The following is a 23,424-nucleotide window of genomic DNA, read 5'->3' on the forward strand; positions in this document are numbered from 1 at the left end:
ATAGCACTAATTAAGATACATGTACATCAAAAATGGTTTCTCTCTCTCTCTCTTATTCTCTCTCTCTCTGTCTCTCTGTCTGTCTCTCTCTCTGTGTGTGTGTCTCTCTCTCTCTCTCTCTCTCTCTCTCTCTCTCTCTCTCTCTCTCTCTCTCTCTGGCGGAAGCACCGACTGTCCTAATATTAACGCACACATGACACGTTTCGAGGTTCACAAAAAAATCACTAAACCGTAACACAAGAATAAAACAAATTGGATCATGTTTTCACCACGAGGCGGAAGCATGATGGTGAACGAAGTCTCTGTAAAGTATATAAACAAACAGACGAATAGACGATTGCATCATTATCTGGTGGGTATTTAGTCTGGACATCTGCAAGGAATCCAGACACTTTCTAGGGACATCGGAAAAAGACTGAAGTTCTCTCAGTAAGTTGCATTTGTATGTTAACATACGTACTTTAAGTATTTGCATTTAACTTATTTTATGTCTAGGGTATCTCATTTTAAACTTTATTTTGCAATAATCAGGATGCATTATTTTAACTCGATTTTGCAAGTAGTGCATTTAAATTCATTCACCTTTTCTTGGTGCGTGGAAATCAATAAATATATTGGATTTGAACGTCATTTAAGATATCATCGTTGCACGCGTTACTCAACTGTTTGAACAAGTAGTGCAATTCATCATTCATAATGTTAAAAATTGTCTAGGAAATTCCCACTTAAGATTGTCTATCTAATGGCCCATTTTAATAGTAAACAAACTTTTTATCGATTAACACATGTACGTGTAAATATTATAACAATATACACAAACAAATATATTAAAATTACATGTATCTTACAATATGCAATTGTATTATTTCATTGCATAACATTTGCATTATTTCCTTTTTTTCCGACCTCTCAAAGAAAGTGTAAATTTTGTTTATGTAAATAAATGTTTAAAAGATATTAATCAAGTAGGTTTATATTTAAAGTGCTTTCAGAAGAATTTTTGCAGTAAGAGAAGTGAAAACCTAATGACTACATTATTTTGGTGAACGTAAAGGAAATAAAAATCTTAAATATGCATGCAGTCAACATGCACGCCAAAACCACGACTTGGAAAACGGCAGTGCCTTATAATTAGTCCACGTTTTCAAAACCCTGAGGTAGCACTTTTAATGAAGTCAAGGTCGAACGCGCTTATTGAATAACATTTTACTCTTTTAAGTTAACACTTGGAGGCGGTCGTGGGTGAACCAGATTGTGACAGTTATGCACGTACAACAAAATTTGTTTCAATATTCAATTTAAGACAAGGCAATATTTAAACAATAAGAAAGTTAGTGTCTGTCTTGTAATTAGGTTCACTCCCACAAACCCAAGCGTGTTAATTTGGAAGGGGGACTGTTTTTATGTCAAATATGTTTTGTATCAAATAATTTAACTTTAACTTAAGCAGGCACGTAGCAACAGTGGGGGAGGGGGGGGGGGGGCACGGCACAATTTTTTTCGCAGCAACAATTTTTTTTTAAATTGACACATAAAAAAATGAATTATCATGGAGGTGCCCCCCCCCCCCCTCACTTTTTTTTGGGAGTATGTAAAAAATTGAAAAATGAAGAACTGATATAAAAATAAGGAAATTAGGAGTGAAATTGAAGTCGAAGTTATAGATATTCTGCCCCCCCCCCTCCCCCAGACACACACGGATTAGAATTTTGAAGATTTTGGAAAATTCAACCCCCCCCCTTTTTTTTGCTTGTCAAGAGTTTTTGAATGAGTCTGCCCCCCCCCCCCCCCACACACACACTTTCAAAAACGATGCTACGTGCCTGTTAAGACAATACAAGTGTAACGAAGTCAAAACCTTTTTATGTTGTTTCAAATAATGTGGTTCACTCCCACCATGCATCTTCAAAGTGTGAAGTTGTAGGAGTTACTTGTAACAAATTGTAAAGGAACTAATCAATGCAACTGACTTTCACAAATACTTAGGACGATGCTAGGTAAAACAATAACATATTCCTAAGTGTTTTTGTCGAACTGGGGATATATTAATTTACTCCCACCGAAGAAAAAGTGTGAAATTGTAGAACTTGTAAATTGAATTCAATTTGACCTTACAATATGTCAAATATGTTCAAATATATGTTTAATTGAATAATCACTCTAGACGAAAACAAATGGTGATTTAGTTCACTCCCACTACGCCCAAAGCGTGAAATTGGAGCAGTGACACTCAAGCAATATGACGTTTTGTTTTTGATATCAGATGCTCTGAGACAAATAGACAAGACAATATATCAGTGAAACATTAACTGTTGTTGTTTGTCTGTTACATCTAGTTCACTCCCACTAATGCCAATATTTGAGGTTGGAGGAGTTATAATTTGTTATTGAATCAATGCGTTCTTCAAGGGCAAGTAATATATATTATTCACACGTCGCCCATATGATTCTTATTCATTCAAGAAAAATCAAAATAAGATGGGTGATTACTTAGTCATATTATTTAAACACAGCTCAACTACACATATTTCATTCATAACTCCACGTACTGTTGAAATTAAAACAATTGCATTTTAGGTCTGCGCTGAAGTCTTTTTGAAGGATTTTACACGTAGAAAATGGGCCAAAAGTCAATGCTATTCAAACTTTCTAAATCATAAGTTATATTTCAGATATACAAAATGTATATACATGTACATATCCAGAATGTCGCTGTAGTCATTGTAAATGTATTGATATGGAAAGTTTTGTTGTTGTTTTTTTTAGCTCACCTGAGCTGAAAGCTCAAGTGAGCTATTCTGATCACATTTTGTCTGTCGTCCGTCTGTCTGTCCGTCTGTCCGTCTGTAAACTTTTCACATTTTCAACATCTTCTCAAGAACCACTTGGCCAATTTCAACCAAACTTGGCACAGAGCATCCTTAGCCTAAGGGGATTCAAAGTTGTGAAAATTAAGAACCACGCCTTTTTGCAAAGGGAGATAATTAGGAATTTATGAAAAATTTTGAGAAATTTTCAAAAATCTTCTTCTCATGAACCATAAGACCAGGAAAGCTGAAACTTTTTTGAAAGCATTATCAGGTAGTGTAGATTCAAAGTTGTGAAAGTCATGACCCCTGGGGGTAGGGTGGGGCCACAATGGGGGGGGGTCAAAGTTTAACATAGGAATATATGAAGTAAATCTTTAAAAATCTTCTTCTCAGAAACGAATCGGCCAGGAAAGCTGAAACTTGTGTGAAAGCATTCTCAGGTAGTGCAGATTCAAAGTTGTGAAAATCATGATCCCCAGGGGTAGGGTGGGGCCACAATGGGGGGTCAAAGTTTAACAAAGGAATATATAGAGAAAATGTTTAAAAATCTTCTTCTCAGAAACTAATCAGCCAGATGATTCTTTATAATTGTTAAGACTTTGGCCCCAGGACAATTCTTTGGCGTCACAAGAAGGTTCAGAGTTTGATGTAGGTTTATATCCCATATATAAACTATTGTTAAGGATCTTTTTGAGAACTGCAATACTCAACATATGATATGACTATGACACTTAAGATTATGTATCTAATGGCTCATTTTAATAGTAAACAAACTTTTTATCGATTTACATATGTACATGTAAATATTATAACATTTCACAAACAAATATATTGAAATTACATGTATCTTACAATATGCAATTGTTTTATTTCATTGCATAACATATGCATTATTTCCTTTTTGCCGACCTCTCAAAGAAAGTGTAAATTTTGTTTATGTAAATGAATGTTTAAAAGATATTAATCAGGTAGGTTTATATTTAAAGTGCTTTCAGAAGAATTTTTGCAGTAAGAGAAATGAAAACCTAATGACTACATTATTTTGGTGAACGTAAAGGAAATAAAAATGTTAAATATGCATGCAGTCAACACGTCAAAACCACGACTTGGAAAACGGCAGTGTCTTATAATTAGTCCATGTTTTCAAAACGCTAAGGCAGCACTTTTAATGAAGTCAAGGTCGAACTCGCTTATTGAATAACATTTTACTCTTTTAATTAAGGTACTTCACTACACCGAAACTTATACTTTTTAAGACACTACGTCACGATGGCGATTTAAATGTTTTGTTAAACTGTTTGTATCAATCGATTCAGATGTATATCGTCATAGCTAAGTTGTTAAAGTATCAGGCTTGTGAACCGCAGGTCATGAGTTCGAATCCACTTGGGGCTTTTGTTTATATTAACTATAAGAAATTTTTGAAAATACTATTTTTTTATCTAAAGTTGCACATTTTTTCGCCTATTTGATATATATACTTCTTATCCATCATGCTTTCTATCATAATCAAGTAATTGTCTGCTGATTTGAGAAACTATTTCAAGGTGTAGTGAGGCACCTTAAGTTAACACTTGGAGGCGGTCGTGGGTGAACCAGATTGTGACAGTTATGCACGTACAACAAAATTTGTTTCAATATTCAATTTAAGACAAGGCAATATTTAAACAATAAGAAAGTTAGTGTCTGTCTTGTAAATAGGTTCACTCCCACAAACCCAAGCGTGTTAATTTGGAAGGGGGACTGTTTTTATGTCAAATATGTTTTGTATCAAATAATTTAACTTTAACTGAAGCAGGCACGTAGCAACAGTGGGGGAGGGGGGGGGGGGGGCAGGGCACAATTTTTTTCGCAGCAACAATTTTTTTTAAATTGACATATAAAATATTGAATTATCATGGAGGCACCCCCCCCCCCCCTCACTTTTTTTTGGGAGTATGTAAAAAATTGAAAAATGAAGAACTGATATAAAAATAAGGAAATTAGGAGTGAAATTGAAGTCGAAGTTATAGATATACTAGCCCCCCCCCCCCCCCCCCCCCACACACACACACACACGGATTAGAATTTTGAAGATTTTGGAATATTCACCCCCCCCTTCTTTTTTTTTGCTTGTCAAGAGTTTTTGGATGAGTCTGCCCCCCCCCCCCCACACACACACTAACACTTTCAAAAACAATGCTACGTGCCTGTTTAGACAATAAAAGTGTAACGAAGTCATAACCTTTTTTATGTTGTTTCAAATAATGTGGTTCACTCCCACCATGCATCTCCAAAGTGCGAAATTGTAGGAGGTACATGTAACAAATGTAGAGGAACTATGAAATGTGTTATTTACAATTTGTTACAAGTAACTCCTACAACTTCACACTTTGGAGATGCATGGTGGGAGTGATACTTAGGACGATGCAAGGTAAAACAATAACATATTCCGAAGTGTTTTTGTCGAACTGGGGATATATTAATTAACTCCCACCGAAGAAAAGGTGTGGAATTGTAGGACTTGTAAATTGAATTCAATTGGACCTTGCAATATGTCAAATATGTTCAAATATATGTTTAATTGAATAATCACTCTAGACGAAAACAAATGGTGATTTAGTTCACTCCCACTATACTTCCAAAGCGTGAAATTGGAGCAGTGACACGGTATTAACTCAAGCAATATGACGTTTTGTTTTTGACATCAGATGTTCGAAGACAAATAGTCAAGACAATATATCAGTGACAAATAAACTGTTGTTGTTTGTATGTTACATCAAGTTCACTCCCACTAATGCCAATGTTTGAGGTTGGAGGAGTTATAATTTGTTATTGAAACTCAATACGTTTTTGGGCTCGTGTTTTTTCAAGGACAAGTAATATATATTATTCACACGTCGCCCATATGATTCTTATTCATTCAAGAAAAATCAAAATAAAACGGGTGATTACTTAGTCATATTATTTAAACACAGCACACCTACACATATTTCATTCATAACTCCACGTACTGTTGAAATTAAACACTGTCAGTCGCATCTTTTTGAAGGATTTTACACGTAGGAAATGGGCCATAAGACAATGCTATTCAAACCTTCTAATTATATTCTAGACATATACACATGTACATATCCAGAATGTCGCTGTAGTCAGTGTAATTTTTTTTATATGGAAGTTTTTTTTTTTTTGTTTTTTGTTTTTTTACAGTTTTGCTATTATAAAAGACAGACCTTGGGGTGTATGTTTTTTTTAAATAAAAATCATCAGTCTAACTTACACTATATAAATATTCCATTAGTAAAGGTGATCTGTTAATTGATATACATGTTTTTCACCAGAACTCAAAAAAGACGAGAATAAATATGTGCGGAATCTGGGCTATATTTGGAAGCGACGACGATGTTGCTATGCAGTGCAATGCAGCTCACAAAATCACACACAGGGGACCCGATGCCTTCCGATTGGAGACAATCCACCACTTCCCGAACTGCGCCCTCGGGTTTCATCGTTTAGCCATTGTTGACGATTTGGCGGGAATGCAGCCTATGAGAGTTTTCAAATATCCTCACATCTGGCTAATGTACAATGGGGAAATATATAACCATAAACTAGTAAGAATATTATACATAATTTAAAAGAGAAAAGGGTTTTATCAACGAAACCAATTATTTTATTGATATTGTGATTTCATCAATATTCGTTGAATACCAATCTTCGTGAATTTCGTTATTAAGTTGATCCACGAAATTAAGTGTTCATTGAAGTGCAATTTCCATTAACATTTTGTATTGAAAGGGTCATTGGCCACGAATTTACGTATCCTTGAAACTGTGATTTTCACTTTATCCACGAAAATTGATATCCTTGAATATTAATGAAACCCCAGTACGTCAATAATTTTAGTAAAGTATTAAATTCACCAAGATTTCAAATGACAAAATTACAAAACTCCATTAAAACTTTACACTGTATTTACATTTTTGCTAGGACATTTTCAGGCATTGATACTCTGAGAAATCAAACTGAAGTTAATCTGTTGATTTGATATCAGTTGCTCGATTTGCATCGAACCACGATCGCTAATTTATGTTATAAGGAGAGACCTTTTCCCAAGAATAAAAACTGAGAAATTAATAGATCTTACAACGTTAATAATAAAAAGGCTGCTCATCTGAGAAATATTCAGTTATATCAACCCTCATTTGATTTTTGTATGTACTGTAAAATTTATATCAATTCAAAATTTAGACTAAGATTTTTAGTTTAGTTTTTGGCACCCAGACAATTGCCATAAACTGCTGTGTTAGCTTCCAACAGCGGACCGGATGTGTCTAATTGCTCCCCAAAACATTTCTTGTCCCCTTACCATCATTCAAACATATGTTACATTGCATCGCACGTGTTTAAGAGTGACATGCATTAGCATCGAGCATGTGTCATCTTGCTGACATTGACTATTGATGTCTGTGCATGTAGGGTCGCCGTATATATAACTTTACTTATCTTCTGTTGAACTTACTTTTAAACAAGTGGTTATTTTTTTCGCCACTATTTTTTGCTATTCACAATTGATAAATTTGTTCGCAGCAACCGCGATTCAATGTTAAAAACCGACTAAATACATATTAAATAAATGTACGAAAAACACAGAAACTTGTAAGAAAATGTCTACAGCTTTTGGATAACTTTGCCAATTTTTCGGACATATTTTCGGATAACACTTCTTTTTTAGATTAGTTTATGTAGCTTGCAATGATACTACAAAAAGATAGCAAATATAGCTCACTGCAGAAAAAAAAATCATAACCATGCAGTATATCTTTAATATCATTTATTTTGCAAAATTCAATTTTTTTATTCGATTTCTTCCAACAGCTCGAGGAGCAGTTTAACTTTGACACGTCGACTGCCTGTGACGGCGAGGTCATCATTCACCTGTACGCCAAGGGAGGGGCGGAGTACGCCGCCAAACACCTGGACGGCGTCTTCTGTTTCGTCATCCTGGACACGGCGGAACGGCGCGTGTACGTCGGCCGGGATACGTTCGGCGTCCGACCCGGTTTTAAATCTTACATTGAACAGAAGGGGTTCCTTGCCGTCTGCTCTGAGGCTAAAGGTATTTTTTTCAAATTTTCGAAAGGATATAAATATTAAACAAGAAACACTGTAGAAATAACACTTGCAATTCTTGAAAACTTGAGTGATTCAGAACTTTTAATAATTTTTTTTAAACAAATGATTGTTGTCGAATTCTTAACGACTTAACTTGAACATTTTATACAAATATACATGGTATGTTGCACGTCAGACTGAGCTTATGGTACTAAGTATGTTGTACGTAATATAAATTATGCTTTTAAATATATTTGAAATGTTTTCTCGTCACAAATATAACCTTTCATACATAAAAGTGACTTCCTGCAGGTCTGATGCCATTACAACAGATCGACAACAACGTTCAGATTACCATTTTCCCTCCCGGTCACGTAGAGACCTATAGCCTCGATCTGAGCGGAAGGGCCACATACGTCAATACAACACGGTTCCATAAAATTGGAGAACCTCCAGCATACAAGACTTTGGTCAACCCAGTAGGTGGGTGGGACTTTGCTTTATGTTTTTGGTTGTTTGTTTTTGTTATATATATTTTATAAATTTTAGACATTTCCCTCCCCAGATGTCGTAAGCGAAGATATGACAGTACATGATATCTAGCATATCATCGGAGGGAGGGGATGGGGGTATTGGGGGTATATAACGTTAGTAACCTCTTTCTGATGATTGAAATCTACGGAATGGATTACAAAATTAACACCTCACAAACTTTAAAAAAAAAATATTTTCTTAGAAAAACTATAAAGTTGTGAAAGTTAACGATCAATTACTATATGATTTTCATAATTTTAGAAAACCATCAACTATAATAATAAGAAAGTAGTTCATCAAACCCATGATGTGACGTGTAAAGTAATGCATTTCTATTACCATTACTTTGTGAAAGATTAAGTCAATGCAAACTCTGCTGGGAAAACAATGTCCAATATAGTACTGTCAATGTTCACAATGTTTACAGATGATGACGTTGATGAGAGCCTCCGTGTTTTACTGGATGCTGCAGTGCATAAAAGAACAATGGCTGAGAGGAGAATAGGCTGTCTTCTGTCAGGTCCGTGTCATGCTTTTTCCTATTTTCAACTAATGAAATTTCCTTAAACCCATAAATTAATTTGAAAGTAAATAAATGTATTTTATCTGAAGGAAATGGTAAATTTGCATACTGGTTGCTCATTATGAATCATATTGAATTTCCCGTAACATATGTACATGTAACAGTTACTGCTGCATTAACGTATGGGTACATATGATTATAATACAGTATAATCGTATTTATTCTTCTACCTACTATAAGAAGTTTTGAAAATTACAGGCGGTCTTGATTCTAGTTTGGTGGCCGCCCTGTTTGTCAGAAAGGCCAAGGAGATCGGAATCAAGTATCCTATCCAAACCTTCTCTATCGGTATGGAAAATAGTCCGGACTTACTGGCCGCCAGAAAAGTACGTGTGGTATTTTTTTATGTAATTCTTAATTTATTAGATATCATTTGAGCATTATTTGTGGAGGTAGCATTTGAAAGGTTGTGTTTTAGAAAGGTTGTGTTTTTTTGGCAAATATACATGTACATGTATTTAGCTGACCATTAGTTCAGGAAAGTTTGCATAAGATATTATTGCTTTAAAAGAAGTTAGATGAGACCTTTGCACCCATGCACCCATTATTTTAATACCTTAATGAAATATTGCACTTAAAATTGTGTATAGAATTTGCAGAACTAAATTAAATTGAAAAAAAGTGAGAGTAGAGATAGATTGATGTTGCTCGTAAAAATGAAAAAAAAAACACGAAAACGGTCGGATAATACCGTCCCGGATTAATTCCTTTTGTAAATTTAAGATATCAATGATCGGATTCATTCTGTGGTTTTTATAGGTAGCTAAGCACCTTGGTACCGAGCACCACGAGGTTGTCATGACTCCGGACGAGGGAATAGAGTCCCTGAAATCTGTCATCTTCCATCTAGAAAGTTATGACATCACTACGATCCGGGCGTCTGTCGGTAATTATTTTTCAAACTTTTAAATTTTTTACTGACAAGTAGTACCTAATATACTTAACCATGCTTCCAAAAATGGGAAAGGGGGCGGGTTTCTTTAAATTACATTTAAGAAAAAATGTCTGTCTCCACCTCCTTCGCTACATGCCTGCACTGTAAACCCGACAATCATTCGCGTGCAATAACTTTGCCAGAATTTTTTTTCGCTGAAAATTCAAATTCTTCCTGCAATGTCCTTTTTCTTAAATCACTTGAAAAACATAAACATAGGCATTTGTCTTTACAAATAAGAAATAATCGCCAATAAAAGTTTATTTGCAGTTTTTTTCTGAATTATTTATTAAATAAGCAAACCAATCGAACATCACTGATCCGGAAACGTAACGACTTATAATCTAGAACCACCTCCATTTCCTGCAATCCACTTTATCACATACAAACAAACAAGTATTATTCTACTGGTTGATGTTATTTTAGAAACCGTTGAATTTGGTAAAGAGCTTTTCATTCTTTTTTAGCGATGTATTTACTGAGTAAGTACATTAACGAGAAGACGGACACCCGCGTGATTTTGTCGGGGGAGGGGGCGGACGAGGTGATGCAGGGCTACATCTACTTCCATAAGGCGCCCTCACCCAGCGAGGCGGACACAGAGAGCCTGCGACTCTGTAGGGACCTGTATATGTACGACGTCCTGAGGGGGGACCGGTCCACAGCCGCCTGGGGGTAGGTCATTATGTATTCAACAATACAACAACTAAATAAATATATTTTTTTAAATGTCACGTACCATATGTCTGTCAACTTCGTGATGATAGACTGTTTAATATTTTTGTGATATTGTCATTGTATATATAAAAACATATTCATTGTTTGGAGGATTAGTTAAAAAAACCAATACTGGGTGCCAGTACAGATATTAAGCTTCATTTTTGCAACAAGTCGAAAAACCCAATTTACGGTTACTCAATTTTCAGATAAATAGAGAGGGTCTCGAAAAGCTTTTTCGAGTTATTTAAACCTTTTTTCTTTTAAAATATCTAACTAAAAATCAATGATATGTTTTTAAACACTTTGATTGATGAACAATCTGCATTTATAATATATAAATAAAGTTATTTTGAGTACAGATTATTTTGTATTAATTCATAAGGTTGGAAATCCGTGTACCATTCCTTGACCATCGATTAACCAGCTACTTTCTGTCACTTCCACCGGAAGTGAGACAACCACGTGACGGAATAGAAAAGTATTTACTAAGAGCGGCTTTTGACAAAACTGGACTCTTGCCAAATGACATTCTATGGCGGCCAAAGGAGGCCTTTAGCGATGGACTTTCTAGTGTGAAGCGGTCATGGTATGAGATCTTGCAGGACCATTTATGTGATCAGGTATTACTAAAGTCTATAATTTGATACGCCATTTGTCCAAATATCGTATAGTTGAAGTTCTACTTGCACATTATTTCACTATAATTTATTTATTGAATCAAATGAATCAGATATCAATGTTCCAAAAGGACTCAAATTTTATAAAGGAATTATTGTCATTATAATTTTATACTACCAACTACGGAAGGGTCATCTCTCTTATCAGAGAGTAAGCGTACCTTAAAAAATTCTATAAATTGCTTTGTGACCAATCACTTGCTTTCATTTTTCAATGGATCAAGTATACAAAACGACCAAATCTTCAAGAACAATAACTCATTGCCAAGCAACTCTTCTTTGTCTTTCAACAATTTTTAAAAATTTCATAATAAGACCATTTATATCAATCCTTTTGAGATATCGTTTAAATTATTATTAGTAGATACGTATTAAATAAAATAAAATTCTGAAATTAAATACCAATATGAATTTTGTGTCAAAGACTTCTGTTTTCAGATAAGAATGATTGATCCCCCGTTTGGTTCACAATAAAAACTGAGAACTAAAGAGCTGGCTTCTTATTATTGATAAACAAGGAAATCATTGTAACGGGCGTTAGAAACTGCTGCCTTTAAAAACTGAAAATTTCTGTTGCTTTATCGCCAGATAAACGAAGGAGAACTTGAGGAGGCGTCATCAAAATACCCCCACAATACCCCGCTCACGAAGGAAGCGCTGTTCTTCCGGAAGGTGTTCGAGTCGTTCTACCCGGGCAGGGCTGACTGGATACCCTATTTCTGGATGCCACGGTGGACTGTGGCGTCAGATCCATCCGCCAGAACTCTGAAGTACTACAAAAACGAGTGAGGGTGTGGAGAGAGAGAGAGAGAGAGAGAGAGAGAGAGAGAGAGAGAGAGAGAGAGAGAAGTCTATGTCCTACAGAAAAATAAAATGATAACGAATATTTGATTTTATTTAGTTTTTATTTTGCTTGGTCTACCACAAATGCAAATAAATGCATACTTTTATACTGAAACAAAATTTCGACCTTCTGGTTGTGAGTTTTCAATTTGATAAATAAAACGTTAGGCAAATATTATATAATACTTTGAAAAAAAAACCAACAACAACAACAAACAAAATTACAATTGAAAACAAACGTTCGCCATCTCAATCTCGATCTATTTGTGTAAGAACATTGTATAATAAAACAATATTTATATATAACAGCGTGTTTATCAATTATACACTCATTTTGAATTAAGTATTATATAATATCAATGTTTCATAATAAAATATAGTAAAAACTTTTCTACTATAGTAGTTCAGGATATAATTATGCTCAAAGCATGATGAAGTGCATGACAGAGACAAATAAGAAATAACAAATACAGTATAATAAATACAAAACCAAATATATGTAATATTCATCATAACAAGAGTTACATGTATTTAAACAATAATATGATATGGAAGACACATTCAAAATACTTCCTTATATCTACACCCCCACCCACCCACAAAAAAGCAACAACAAGGAAAAGCCTTCATGCAAAACCAGATTGTTACACAGAACTCGCAAAATTATAATCCATTAACGATATTGATATCAACGTAACAATGAGGAAATAAATGTCTCCGAGAAGGTTGGTACAAATGTTTACGTGTTCATAAACTACATGGTACACCGTCACACCCACATAAAAACGTGATCATAGTCAATCCGAACACTAAGTATTTTTTCTATATTTAGTTCGATCTGCGATAGAGATGATGTTTATTAGAAGAAGCCCTCCTTATAAATAGTCAGTTCGGATTTCCTTGTTCTGGCATCGAAAATCCAACAACTTATTTTTGTATATTTACATTTTCCAGTGTCTTTGCCTGTGATAACACTACGTATCGATTTTGTACGATATAACCCATAATACAAATGACGCCAAATTGAGGCGCCAGCGGGGTTTGCTTATTTACATTTAAATAATTATTAAATCGTACGATGGCTTAAAATTATATAAATATAAGTAATAATGAATCATTCTTTGAATATTATGAGGTGATAATTTCGGTCGGGGCGTGATCAAATCTATCATAAATCCCTTCGGGCTTTATTGGATTTGATCACGCCCCGACCAAAATTATCACCTCATAATACTCAAAGAATGATTCCTTATTCCTTATATAAATAGAACCTAATCTTAAACATTTCAAATTCATTTTAAGACATTCAAATGCACTAAGTCTTATATTATTACGGAAATACATATCAAATATTTCAATCTGTTTAAACAGTTAAGCACTATTAATTATATGAAATTATATTTTGTAAACGTTAACAAACAAACAGATCATTAAAAAGTGCACCAAAATAAAACAAGTATTATCATAACTGTGACACAATGCCTATTTAATCCGAATAACCGTCTATTCCGATAACAATATCCCTTCCCTAAGCGCGGTAGCATAGGCGTGATTCATTGTGTGTTAAATGTATTTGTATCGGCATAGATCCGTCTATCCATCTCAACAATCTTTGAGATTAACCTTTAACCAAACTTTAGATGGATTATACCCGGAAATGACAGGATAAAGGGGATTATCCGAATTTATCTCGACCGAACATAATTTTCGATTTTCCTTCAAAATCTCCCAGCGGCCATTTTTCATATCCACGTTGAAAGAAAACGTTGTCTGGAAAATGCAGTCGGCACGATTCTCAGCCATCTTTTCATGACAAAGAACTTGCCCTCTGTGTGCAACAACGAGACAAATGGTGTCACATTCAGGATGATGGAATCCGACCATGGACCAGCAAAATGGCTGCCCATCCACGTGATGATTGTTGTCAATGGAAGTTTCCAAAGCGAGGCCAATTTCAAAAATGACTTGGCTTTTACCGAGTGGCTGTCTTACCCAGAATCGAACAGACATGCTATATGAGGCAATGTCTGTAGTTTTGAAAGGAAGGCTTCCCCGGGTTCCTTTAAAACGCCGAAAACGTTTTGCAGACAGACTTGGGCTTGTAGAAAGTGAAGTAAAATTTTCAAAGGACATTCCGTTCTCTGATATCGTTACATTTGGATTTGAAAGCGTGCTGTCAAAAGTGAAACTCCGTCCTGGAATGTAAAATAAATCTTATTTTAAGGTAAACCGTCCTTTTAAGTAGAGAAATTACTCTAAATGATGCATTCAAATACTATTAGGTATTACTATCTAGTAATCCAATCAAATAGAGGTTTGAACATATTTTATTATACACGTAATATAAGATACATTCAAACAGAACACAAGTTCTGACAACTAACGAGGTTTTTACCATTAAAAAAATTGTACAAAAGTTACAATTGTTGTAACATTATATAGAGTAATTACAAAATAGCAAAATAAGTGATATCTAATAGTATAAGAAAGGAGCACATATTCTGCATTAAACGAATCTACCAGTTTCCTTGTATACAACTGAACAAATGAGAATAATTGCTTGTTAAAATCAAGGGATAGTGACTCATCGCCCCATAATAAAAGATGAGTACATAAATAATAAGCTTTCTCTCAAAGGTCAGACGCAAGATGTGCTACATAGGAAAATATAGGAATATTCCAGGGGTGAGGGGGAGGAGTGGGAGTGTTGATTTGAACTGCATTTACTAATATATTCGATAATATGAGAACGATTTCCTATAAACTTGATGGGATCCTTTATTCTGTGTTTTTCGATGGTACTTGTAACGAGGCTGTTAATGAACAATAAGTAAAAAACAAAGATTAATTACCATAGTACATTGTATGTAGCTTTATAGCAAAGTACAAAGTGAGAAAGATTATGATTGAAAAAATTCCTGGCAAAGGAATTGGTACTCTGCTCCCAAAAAAGTGTTTGGCTAGATAAAAAATCGAACAATATTTCTTTTAAATATGGTCCAAAGTCAAATTGGGTAATATGAATCAATGATAAAAATAAAAGTTTATCTTTTTTAAAAAGATGGTTAATCTAACACACTATCCTGCAAGCCAATATGATTACCACGTGACACTTTTAGCCCAATGGAAATGCCGCGTTCGTCATGTTGTCTAAAAATACATGTATGAACTTACTGCCTGTATCTCCGTTCTCGATGTCTTGACAGCTATTCTCGCCTACAATATCACAATGGCGTATACATTGCATGCTGGGAAACAGGCAATCCTAGCGAAATCTGTGTCATCTAGTAACTAGTCTTGTAGTGTTAATTGAATAAAAGCTATGAACACAACTACAAACACATCACTCGTTCTATCCCACGAAAACACAGTTCATGCTAAGGCAACGATCTGGCCACCTTTAAGAAAAACATTTTGTTTACTCTTTCCCAAATTAAATTTTGATTGATTTAGTAAGGAAAAAAATTTGAAAGTTGCGTGAAGATTTATAAAAGATTTACAAACAATCGGATTAAAAAAAAATAAATTATCCTCAGATTGGTTAGAGGAACGAATTGCGTCGGGAACCTTTCCTCAAGTTGGTGAGAAAGAGAGCAACCAAACACCAAACAATTTTTTAAAGGTGGCCTAGTGACAGATAGAAAGTAAAACGTAATTTGTAGGCAGGAAGGAACAGTGAAATGTGCGTTACGTCAGAGAGAGAGAGAGAGAGAGAGAGAGAGAGAGAGAGAGAGAGAGAGAAGTCTATGTCCTACAGAAAAATAAAATGATAACGAATATTTGATTTTATTTAGTTTTTATTTTGCTTGGTCTACCACAAATGCAAATAAATGCATACTTTTATACTGAAACAAAATTTCGACCTTCTGGTTGTGAGTTTTCAATTTGATAAATAAAACGTTAGGCAAATATTATATAATACTTTGAAAAAAAAACCAACAACAACAACAAACAAAATTACAATTGAAAACAAACGTTCGCCATCTCAATCTCGATCTATTTGTGTAAGAACATTGTATAATAAAACAATATTTATATATAACAGCGTGTTTATCAATTATACACTCATTTTGAATTAAGTATTATATAATATCAATGTTTCATAATAAAATATAGTAAAAACTTTTCTACTATAGTAGTTCAGGATATAATTATGCTCAAAGCATGATGAAGTGCATGACAGAGACAAATAAGAAATAACAAATACAGTATAATAAATACAAAACCAAATATATGTAATATTCATCATAACAAGAGTTACATGTATTTAAACAATAATATGATATGGAAGACACATTCAAAATACTTCCTTATATCTACACCCCCACCCACCCACAAAAAAGCAACAACAAGGAAAAGCCTTCATGCAAAACCAGATTGTTACACAGAACTCGCAAAATTATAATCCATTAACGATATTGATATCAACGTAACAATGAGGAAATAAATGTCTCCGAGAAGGTTGGTACAAATGTTTACGTGTTCATAAACTACATGGTACACCGTCACACCCACATAAAAACGTGATCATAGTCAATCCGAACACTAAGTATTTTTTCTATATTTAGTTCGATCTACGATAGAGATGATGTTTATTAGAAGAAGCCCTCCTTATAAATAGTCAGTTCGGATTTCCTTGTTCTGGCATCGAAAATCCAACAACTTATTTTTGTATATTTACATTTTCCAGTGTCTTTGCCTGTGATAACACTACGTATCGATTTTGTACGATATAACCCATAATACAAATGACGCCAAATTGAGGCGCCAGCGGGGTTTGCTTATTTACATTTAAATAATTATTAAATCGTACGATGGCTTAAAATTATATAAATATAAGTAATAATGAATCATTCTTTGAATATTATGAGGTGATAATTTCGGTCGGGGCGTGATCAAATCTATCATAAATCCCTTCGGGCTTTATTGGATTTGATCACGCCCCGACCAAAATTATCACCTCATAATACTCAAAGAATGATTCCTTATTCCTTATATAAATAGAACCTAATCTTAAACATTTCAAATTCATTTTAAGACATTCAAATGCACTTATATTATTACGGAAATACATATCAAATATTTCAATCTGTTTAAACAGTTAAGCACTATTAATTATATGAAATTATATTTTGTAAACGTTAACAAACAAACAGATCATTAAAAAGTGCACCAAAATAAAACAAGTATTATCATAACTGTGACACAATGCCTATTTAATCCGAATAACCGTCTATTCCGATAACAATATCCCTTCCCTAAGCGCGGTAGCATAGGCGTGATTCATTGTGTGTTAAATGTATTTGTATCGGCATAGATCCGTCTATCCATCTCAACAATCTTTGAGATTAACCTTTAACCAAACTTTAGATGGATTATACCCGGAAATGACAGGATAAAGGGGATTATCCGAATTTATCTCGACCGAACATAATTTTCGATTTTCCTTCAAAATCTCCCAGCGGCCATTTTTCATATCCACGTTGAAAGAAAACGTTGTCTGGAAAATGCAGTCGGCACGATTCTCAGCCATCTTTTCATGACAAAGAACTTGCCCTCTGTGTGCAACAACGAGACAAATGGTGTCACATTCAGGATGATGGAATCCGACCATGGACCAGCAAAATGGCTGCCCATCCACGTGATGATTGTTGTCAATGGAAGTTTCCAAAGCGAGGCCAATTTCAAAAATGACTTGGCTTTTACCGAGTGGCTGTCTTACCCAGAATCGAACAGACATGCTATATGAGGCAATGTCTGTAGTTTTGAAAGGAAGGCTTCCCCGGGTTCCTTTAAAACGCCGAAAACGTTTTGCAGACAGACTTGGGCTTGTAGAAAGTGAAGTAAAATTTTCAAAGGACATTCCGTTCTCTGATATCGTTACATTTGGATTTGAAAGCGTGCTGTCAAAAGTGAAACTCCGTCCTGGAATGTAAAATAAATCTTATTTTAAGGTAAACCGTCCTTTTAAGTAGAGAAATTACTCTAAATGATGCATTCAAATACTATTAGGTATTACTATCTAGTAATCCAATCAAATAGAGGTTTGAACATATTTTATTGTATATACACGTAATATAAGATACATTCAAACAGAACACAAGTTCTGACAACTAACGAGGTTTTTACCATTAAAAAAATTGTACAAAAGTTACAATTGTTGTAACATTATATAGAGTAATTACAAAATAGCAAAATAAGTGATATCTAATAGTATAAGAAAGGAGCACATATTCTGCATTAAACGAATCTACCAGTTTCCTTGTATACAACTGAACAAATGAGAATAATTGCTTGTTAAAATCAAGGGATAGTGACTCATCGCCCCATAATAAAAGATGAGTACATAAATAATAAGCTTTCTCTCAAAGGTCAGACGCAAGATGTGCTACATAGGAAAATATAGGAATATTCCAGGGGTGAGGGGGAGGAGTGGGAGTGTTGATTTGAACTGCATTTACTAATATATTCGATAATATGAGAACGATTTCCTATAAACTTGATGGGATCCTTTATTCTGTGTTTTTCGATGGTACTTGTAACGAGGCTGTTAATGAACAATAAGTAAAAAACAAAGATTAATTACCATAGTACATTGTATGTAGCTTTATAGCAAAGTACAAAGTGAGAAAGAGAGCAACCAAACACCAAACAATTTTTTAAAGGTGGCCTAGTGACAGATAGAAAGTAAAACGTAATTTGTAGGCAGGAAGGAACAGTGAAATGTGCGTTACGTCAGAGAGAGAGAGAGAGAGAGAGAGAGAGAGAGAGAGAGAATATTTAAAATTTGACAAATAGACTCTACATATTTAAAACTACTAGTATCATGCAACAGACCACTAAATTGCATCATAGATAAAAATCTTAATAAATTTTTATCTATTTAAGTTAGCATAAAGAGTTTAGTACTCTTATTATTATACTTGTCTTTAAAAATTAATGTGCTCTAAAACTAGTTTATTTATTTGATGAACAGATATTTAAAAGAAAGAGAGAGAGAGAAAGAGAGTGAAATAGAGAAAGAGAGAGTGCGATGGGAGGTTAATTTTCTATAAAGTAATCAACAACAATGTAAAAATGCACTAAAACTACATAAGTATGTACATTTCAAGCCATACATCTTACATTGTGTGTTTTTCCCATCAGCACAATCCACTATAAACGCCTTCCGACCAACATCTTCGCCGAGCAGCTCGACAGAAATCTCGTGTTTTCCCGTAGAAAACGGGACATAGGAAACAAGTAGATCTCCAGACAGGTTACCTTTGGTCAGCTGTAGCTCCATCTTCTTTTCTGTTGATGAAATGTTATGGACTACATTTTGAAATTTTTGTTGATATGTTTTATGGGTTTTTTTTTATTTTAGTGAGATGAATATTTGAATTGTGGCTCTCATTGATGGGTTTCGTGTACAGGGTGACTCAAGAATTTTCGCAGCAATTTTTAGACTGTATTTATCTCCTAAATACAAAGAGCTCTCAGACTGTAAGAAATACTAGTATAGGAAAATACCCAAATTTAAAATATAAAGTATATAATTTTTTTTCTCTGTACTGAATAAATTAAAGGTTATAGCTAAATAAATCAAATCCTACCTTATTAAGCAGACCTGACGGCTAATTTGTTGACCATTAGCAAATAAACAATTTATATTATTATACTTTAATTTATGTTAAATACTGAAATATGATTGGTTTAGACGCAGTTAATAATCCGTTCTATTACCTTCAGCCTTAGCAACACACTTGGCAACAGGTAACACAACGAATTGTTACATGCGCGTAAATTATGCGCGTACGGTTCGCCGTAAAATTAACTTCATTTTTATATAAAAGCAGTAAAATTTTCTATAAAATTAAGACATTCAGTATAATAAAATAAATAGTACCTGTTTGGGAGGGTAACTGTTGAAATTGACAACCCTCTAAAACCATTGTCAACCTCCGCTTCGCGTCGGTTGACAATGGTTTTCTCGGGGTGTCAATTTCAACAGTTATCCTCCCAAGCAGGCACTATTTATATAATATCAAATTACCTGATGGGTCAACAACAAATATCTTCAAACCGGCAGACACGTCTTGGTCAACTGGGTGTTTCTGATAGTCATGAAGACATATCGAAATCTTAGCCAATGTGTTTTCCCTAGGCTCTCCATAAATCTCAATCGTTGTAAATGGCGGGAAAACAGAAGTGGACCAGACTTCTACCGATTCGTTCAAGATTTTTTGCAGTGCCTGTTTAGCGTTGAGCGTATCGAACTTAATTTGGGCAGCTCGCTCGTGAGGTTTCCTATCAAATGGATCGTGCTCCAATCGATCGAATCGTTTCCGAATGGGATTCTCTAGTTGTGAGAAAGCGGCATTGTTTGTGGAACAGAGCGCCGTCTCAGCTAAACGAAGCCCCTGGGAAATAGAAGCACCCTTCCCATCCAAACTTTTCTTTTGTTCATTCAAATGCTGTCGCTTGTTGTCTATCTTTTTCCTCAATGTGGTCTTCAGCTCCGCTCGCTTCGACTCCAGCATTATAATCATCCCATCAATCGTTGAATCAATGTCCGATTCTAGCATCTCCTTGCGTTCCTCTAACTTTTCTACCTCCCTCTCGACGAGAGTTCCAACTTTCTGAATTTCATGCTTTTTGGTCCCAAGAGTTTTCATTTGTTGCTCTAAATCCAATTTCAGCTGAGCCACAGTTTCTTCCAAACTTATGATTGTGTGACCTTCTGATTCCTTACAAGAAGTCAGGACACACATAAAACAGACTGGTTTTTGGCAAGACACCTTTAAACAGTAACATAACAGAGGTTCGCCGTGCAAAGAGCAGGCCAACGGCTTGTGGAACGCTTTCAGATTTTCTGTTTCTTTTAGTTCGGATATGTCTAAAATGCCATGGTGACTGGTTTTTGAATTTCGTTGGTGCGCAAGCGTGCAGTCATCGCACAAAAACTCGGCGCAATCCACGCATCGGGCGGTAACATTTTTGCCATTATTACAATTAACGGAGGCGCAATCTATCGCTGCAGTTGTCTTCTTCGTCTGGATATACTCCCATAAATCCGGCCTCGTATTGTCCACCGGAAATGCATCCTTTACATTGCTCGACTTAAGGTCATGACCTTCTCCACATACAACACAATTTATTTTCTGGGTACGATGTTGACCTTCTCCTCTGATGTTGATCAGTAAACAAGACCTGCATATAGCATGAAGGCATGGCAACAAATGAGCCTGAGATGTGTCTCTGTTTACAAGGTTCCCCTTGCATACAGGACAGGTCAAAAACTCAGCCTCGATTTCATTACTTGAGAAACGCAAAGGGCGATCACTTTCCATTGTTAGAGTTTGGTTCTCTGTGAGTTATGTCCCTTAATTAATAATACATGGAATGGGGCAAAGTCTGAAATAAAAACAAGGTGTTTATCAGCAAAGAAATATGTTGAACAATAATTTGCATCAAATCGAGAATATTTTATATACGTTAATACACTTTTTAAAAAAAATCAACAATAACCCCCACCCACCAACCCCCCCCCCAAAAAAAAAAAAAAATTATAATAAAAACAAATAAGGCCCTTTGATGGTTTACATTAGCAAACAAGTTGCAAGTTTTGACATGTTTCGCGGAAAAATAATATGAATAGAATATATTCAATCATGCATCGCATGTTGTGTTTGTTTGAGGTTTAGATTTAAAGTAGACAATGCAATTCAACCCGTACTTATCTCGCCTTTGATTTGACAAATTGATTTATAGCACATTGCTTTAATGAACAATCAATTTGTCATAATTGCTTTTGTTAATTTTACACAACACCACACCTGCAGCAAAGCTAACGTCATAGTATATAAAATCACACAATTTAGAAATACAATTTAGAAACGAATAACATTGTATTTTATTTCAATTCTGAACCAAAGTTACATACATGTACTTTGATCCACCCTACCCTCAGGCTGGGAAAGTGCACGTTGCTTTTTTATATTTCCTAATTCAAATATTCATCGCCATGAGCTGATTTGGGGTTTTTTTCAAGAGCGGACGAAAGATAATTATTTTTCTACGTAAAATTCATAAGTTTGAATTTTCCAGGGGTGGGGTTGGGGGTAGGGGGGGGTGGATCCCGCCAACACCACCTAGATCCGCGAATGACCATCCCTTTACTCTAGAGTTTGACACTTTACTCCCTACCCTTATCCGCTTTATGACCATATAGAAGTGCATAGCTTACAACATTTGGACCTGTTATCTGGTTAAAGTTTATGCACTGTAAATATTCTGTGTTTATCTGTACTCCTATGTATTCTAACGATACACATGGAAGTTGTTGACCCCTCACCCCACCCCCTTTAAGATTGATGTTGGATACGTTCACTCTGAAGTATTGTCTACAATTCAACCTCCTCACTTGAAGAATCTCTGTTACGAAAATGTTTTTATTACATCAACTGCAAAGCACAGAACCAGGCTAATTCATCCATTTTGAAAAAATGGCGTATCAACAATTGGGTTTAACATAATAGACTTACCGCGACATGTTTATACGTATAGTTTAATACATCTGACAAATAAAACTTATTCCCACCAGATCTTCTTTTTCATTCTATGTTATTAAGTTCATACCTCAATTCTCGAAAACAACAGCCGCCATGGGGAAGTATAGATAAATATTTTCTATATCGATCTTTTGACTTGTACGAGGAAATTTAAAACGAAAGTAGACATCATGCACTTATTTATGTAATAACTTACTGCGATGTTATGATTCAGATCCAACCCCCCCCCCCCCCCTTTTCCCTCTCCTCCAAGATTACTTTTGGCTAATGAATTTTATAGTAAATTAATTTCATATGGAATTGCTAGAATACGTAAAACTGCATCGAATGTAGTAAACTTTTTTTCTTTTTATTCCCTTATCTGCAGGTAACAATTCTAAATCCATCCGTGAGTCATAAGCAATATCAAAGGAATTTTAGATTAAGAAATCATGTCTTAGTGTTCTGTCTTACCTGCCTTCCAGAGATAAATTATGGTACATGTATTCAACGCCCTCGATCTAATTTAAAGAGTTGAATAGTAATTGCCGTACTATTATACTGATACATTCAAACTACCCAGACAACGAAACACTCGTATCTATGTAAGTATTCCAATTTGAACGCCAAATTCACCACTTACATACATGTATGTTATAACATTTTTTTGTACAATTCTAAATCAGCGGTTAGATCT

The 23,424-nt window shown here is 34.9% G+C and overlaps 2 protein-coding genes across 5 annotated transcripts; one reads left to right on the top strand and one right to left on the bottom strand.

Moving 5' to 3' along the window:
* Positions 1–246: 246 nt before the first annotated feature.
* LOC128163031 (asparagine synthetase [glutamine-hydrolyzing]-like) lies at positions 247–13,135 on the top strand. Its single transcript, XM_052826491.1, has 10 exons — positions 247–429; positions 6,131–6,403; positions 7,668–7,908; positions 8,217–8,387; positions 8,866–8,958; positions 9,220–9,347; positions 9,781–9,907; positions 10,423–10,630; positions 11,058–11,295; positions 11,941–13,135. Exons 2-10 carry the CDS (start codon positions 6,155–6,157, stop codon positions 12,139–12,141), a joined length of 1,656 nt encoding a protein of 551 aa, XP_052682451.1. The 5' UTR covers positions 247–429; positions 6,131–6,154; the 3' UTR covers positions 12,142–13,135.
* Positions 12,239–23,318, bottom strand: LOC128163030 (E3 ubiquitin-protein ligase TRIM33-like). Of its 4 annotated transcripts, none has more exons than XM_052826487.1 (5): positions 23,202–23,318; positions 20,231–21,591; positions 19,321–19,488; positions 15,370–15,411; positions 12,239–14,390 (listed from the first exon to the last, which is right to left on the bottom strand). In XM_052826487.1, exons 2-5 carry the CDS (start codon positions 21,525–21,527, stop codon positions 13,798–13,800), a joined length of 2,100 nt encoding a protein of 699 aa, XP_052682447.1. In that variant the 5' UTR covers positions 21,528–21,591; positions 23,202–23,318; the 3' UTR covers positions 12,239–13,797. The 4 variants fall into 4 exon arrangements, with proteins under 4 accessions (XP_052682447.1, XP_052682446.1, XP_052682448.1 ...); XM_052826486.1 differs by lacking the exon at positions 23,202–23,318 and adding an exon at positions 22,816–22,913; XM_052826488.1 differs by lacking the exon at positions 23,202–23,318 and adding an exon at positions 22,722–22,811.
* Positions 23,319–23,424: the final 106 nt, after the last annotated feature.

The sequence above is a fragment of the Crassostrea angulata genome, chromosome 9, assembly GCF_025612915.1.
Source record: "Crassostrea angulata isolate pt1a10 chromosome 9, ASM2561291v2, whole genome shotgun sequence".
NCBI lineage: Eukaryota > Metazoa > Mollusca > Bivalvia > Ostreida > Ostreidae > Magallana > Magallana angulata.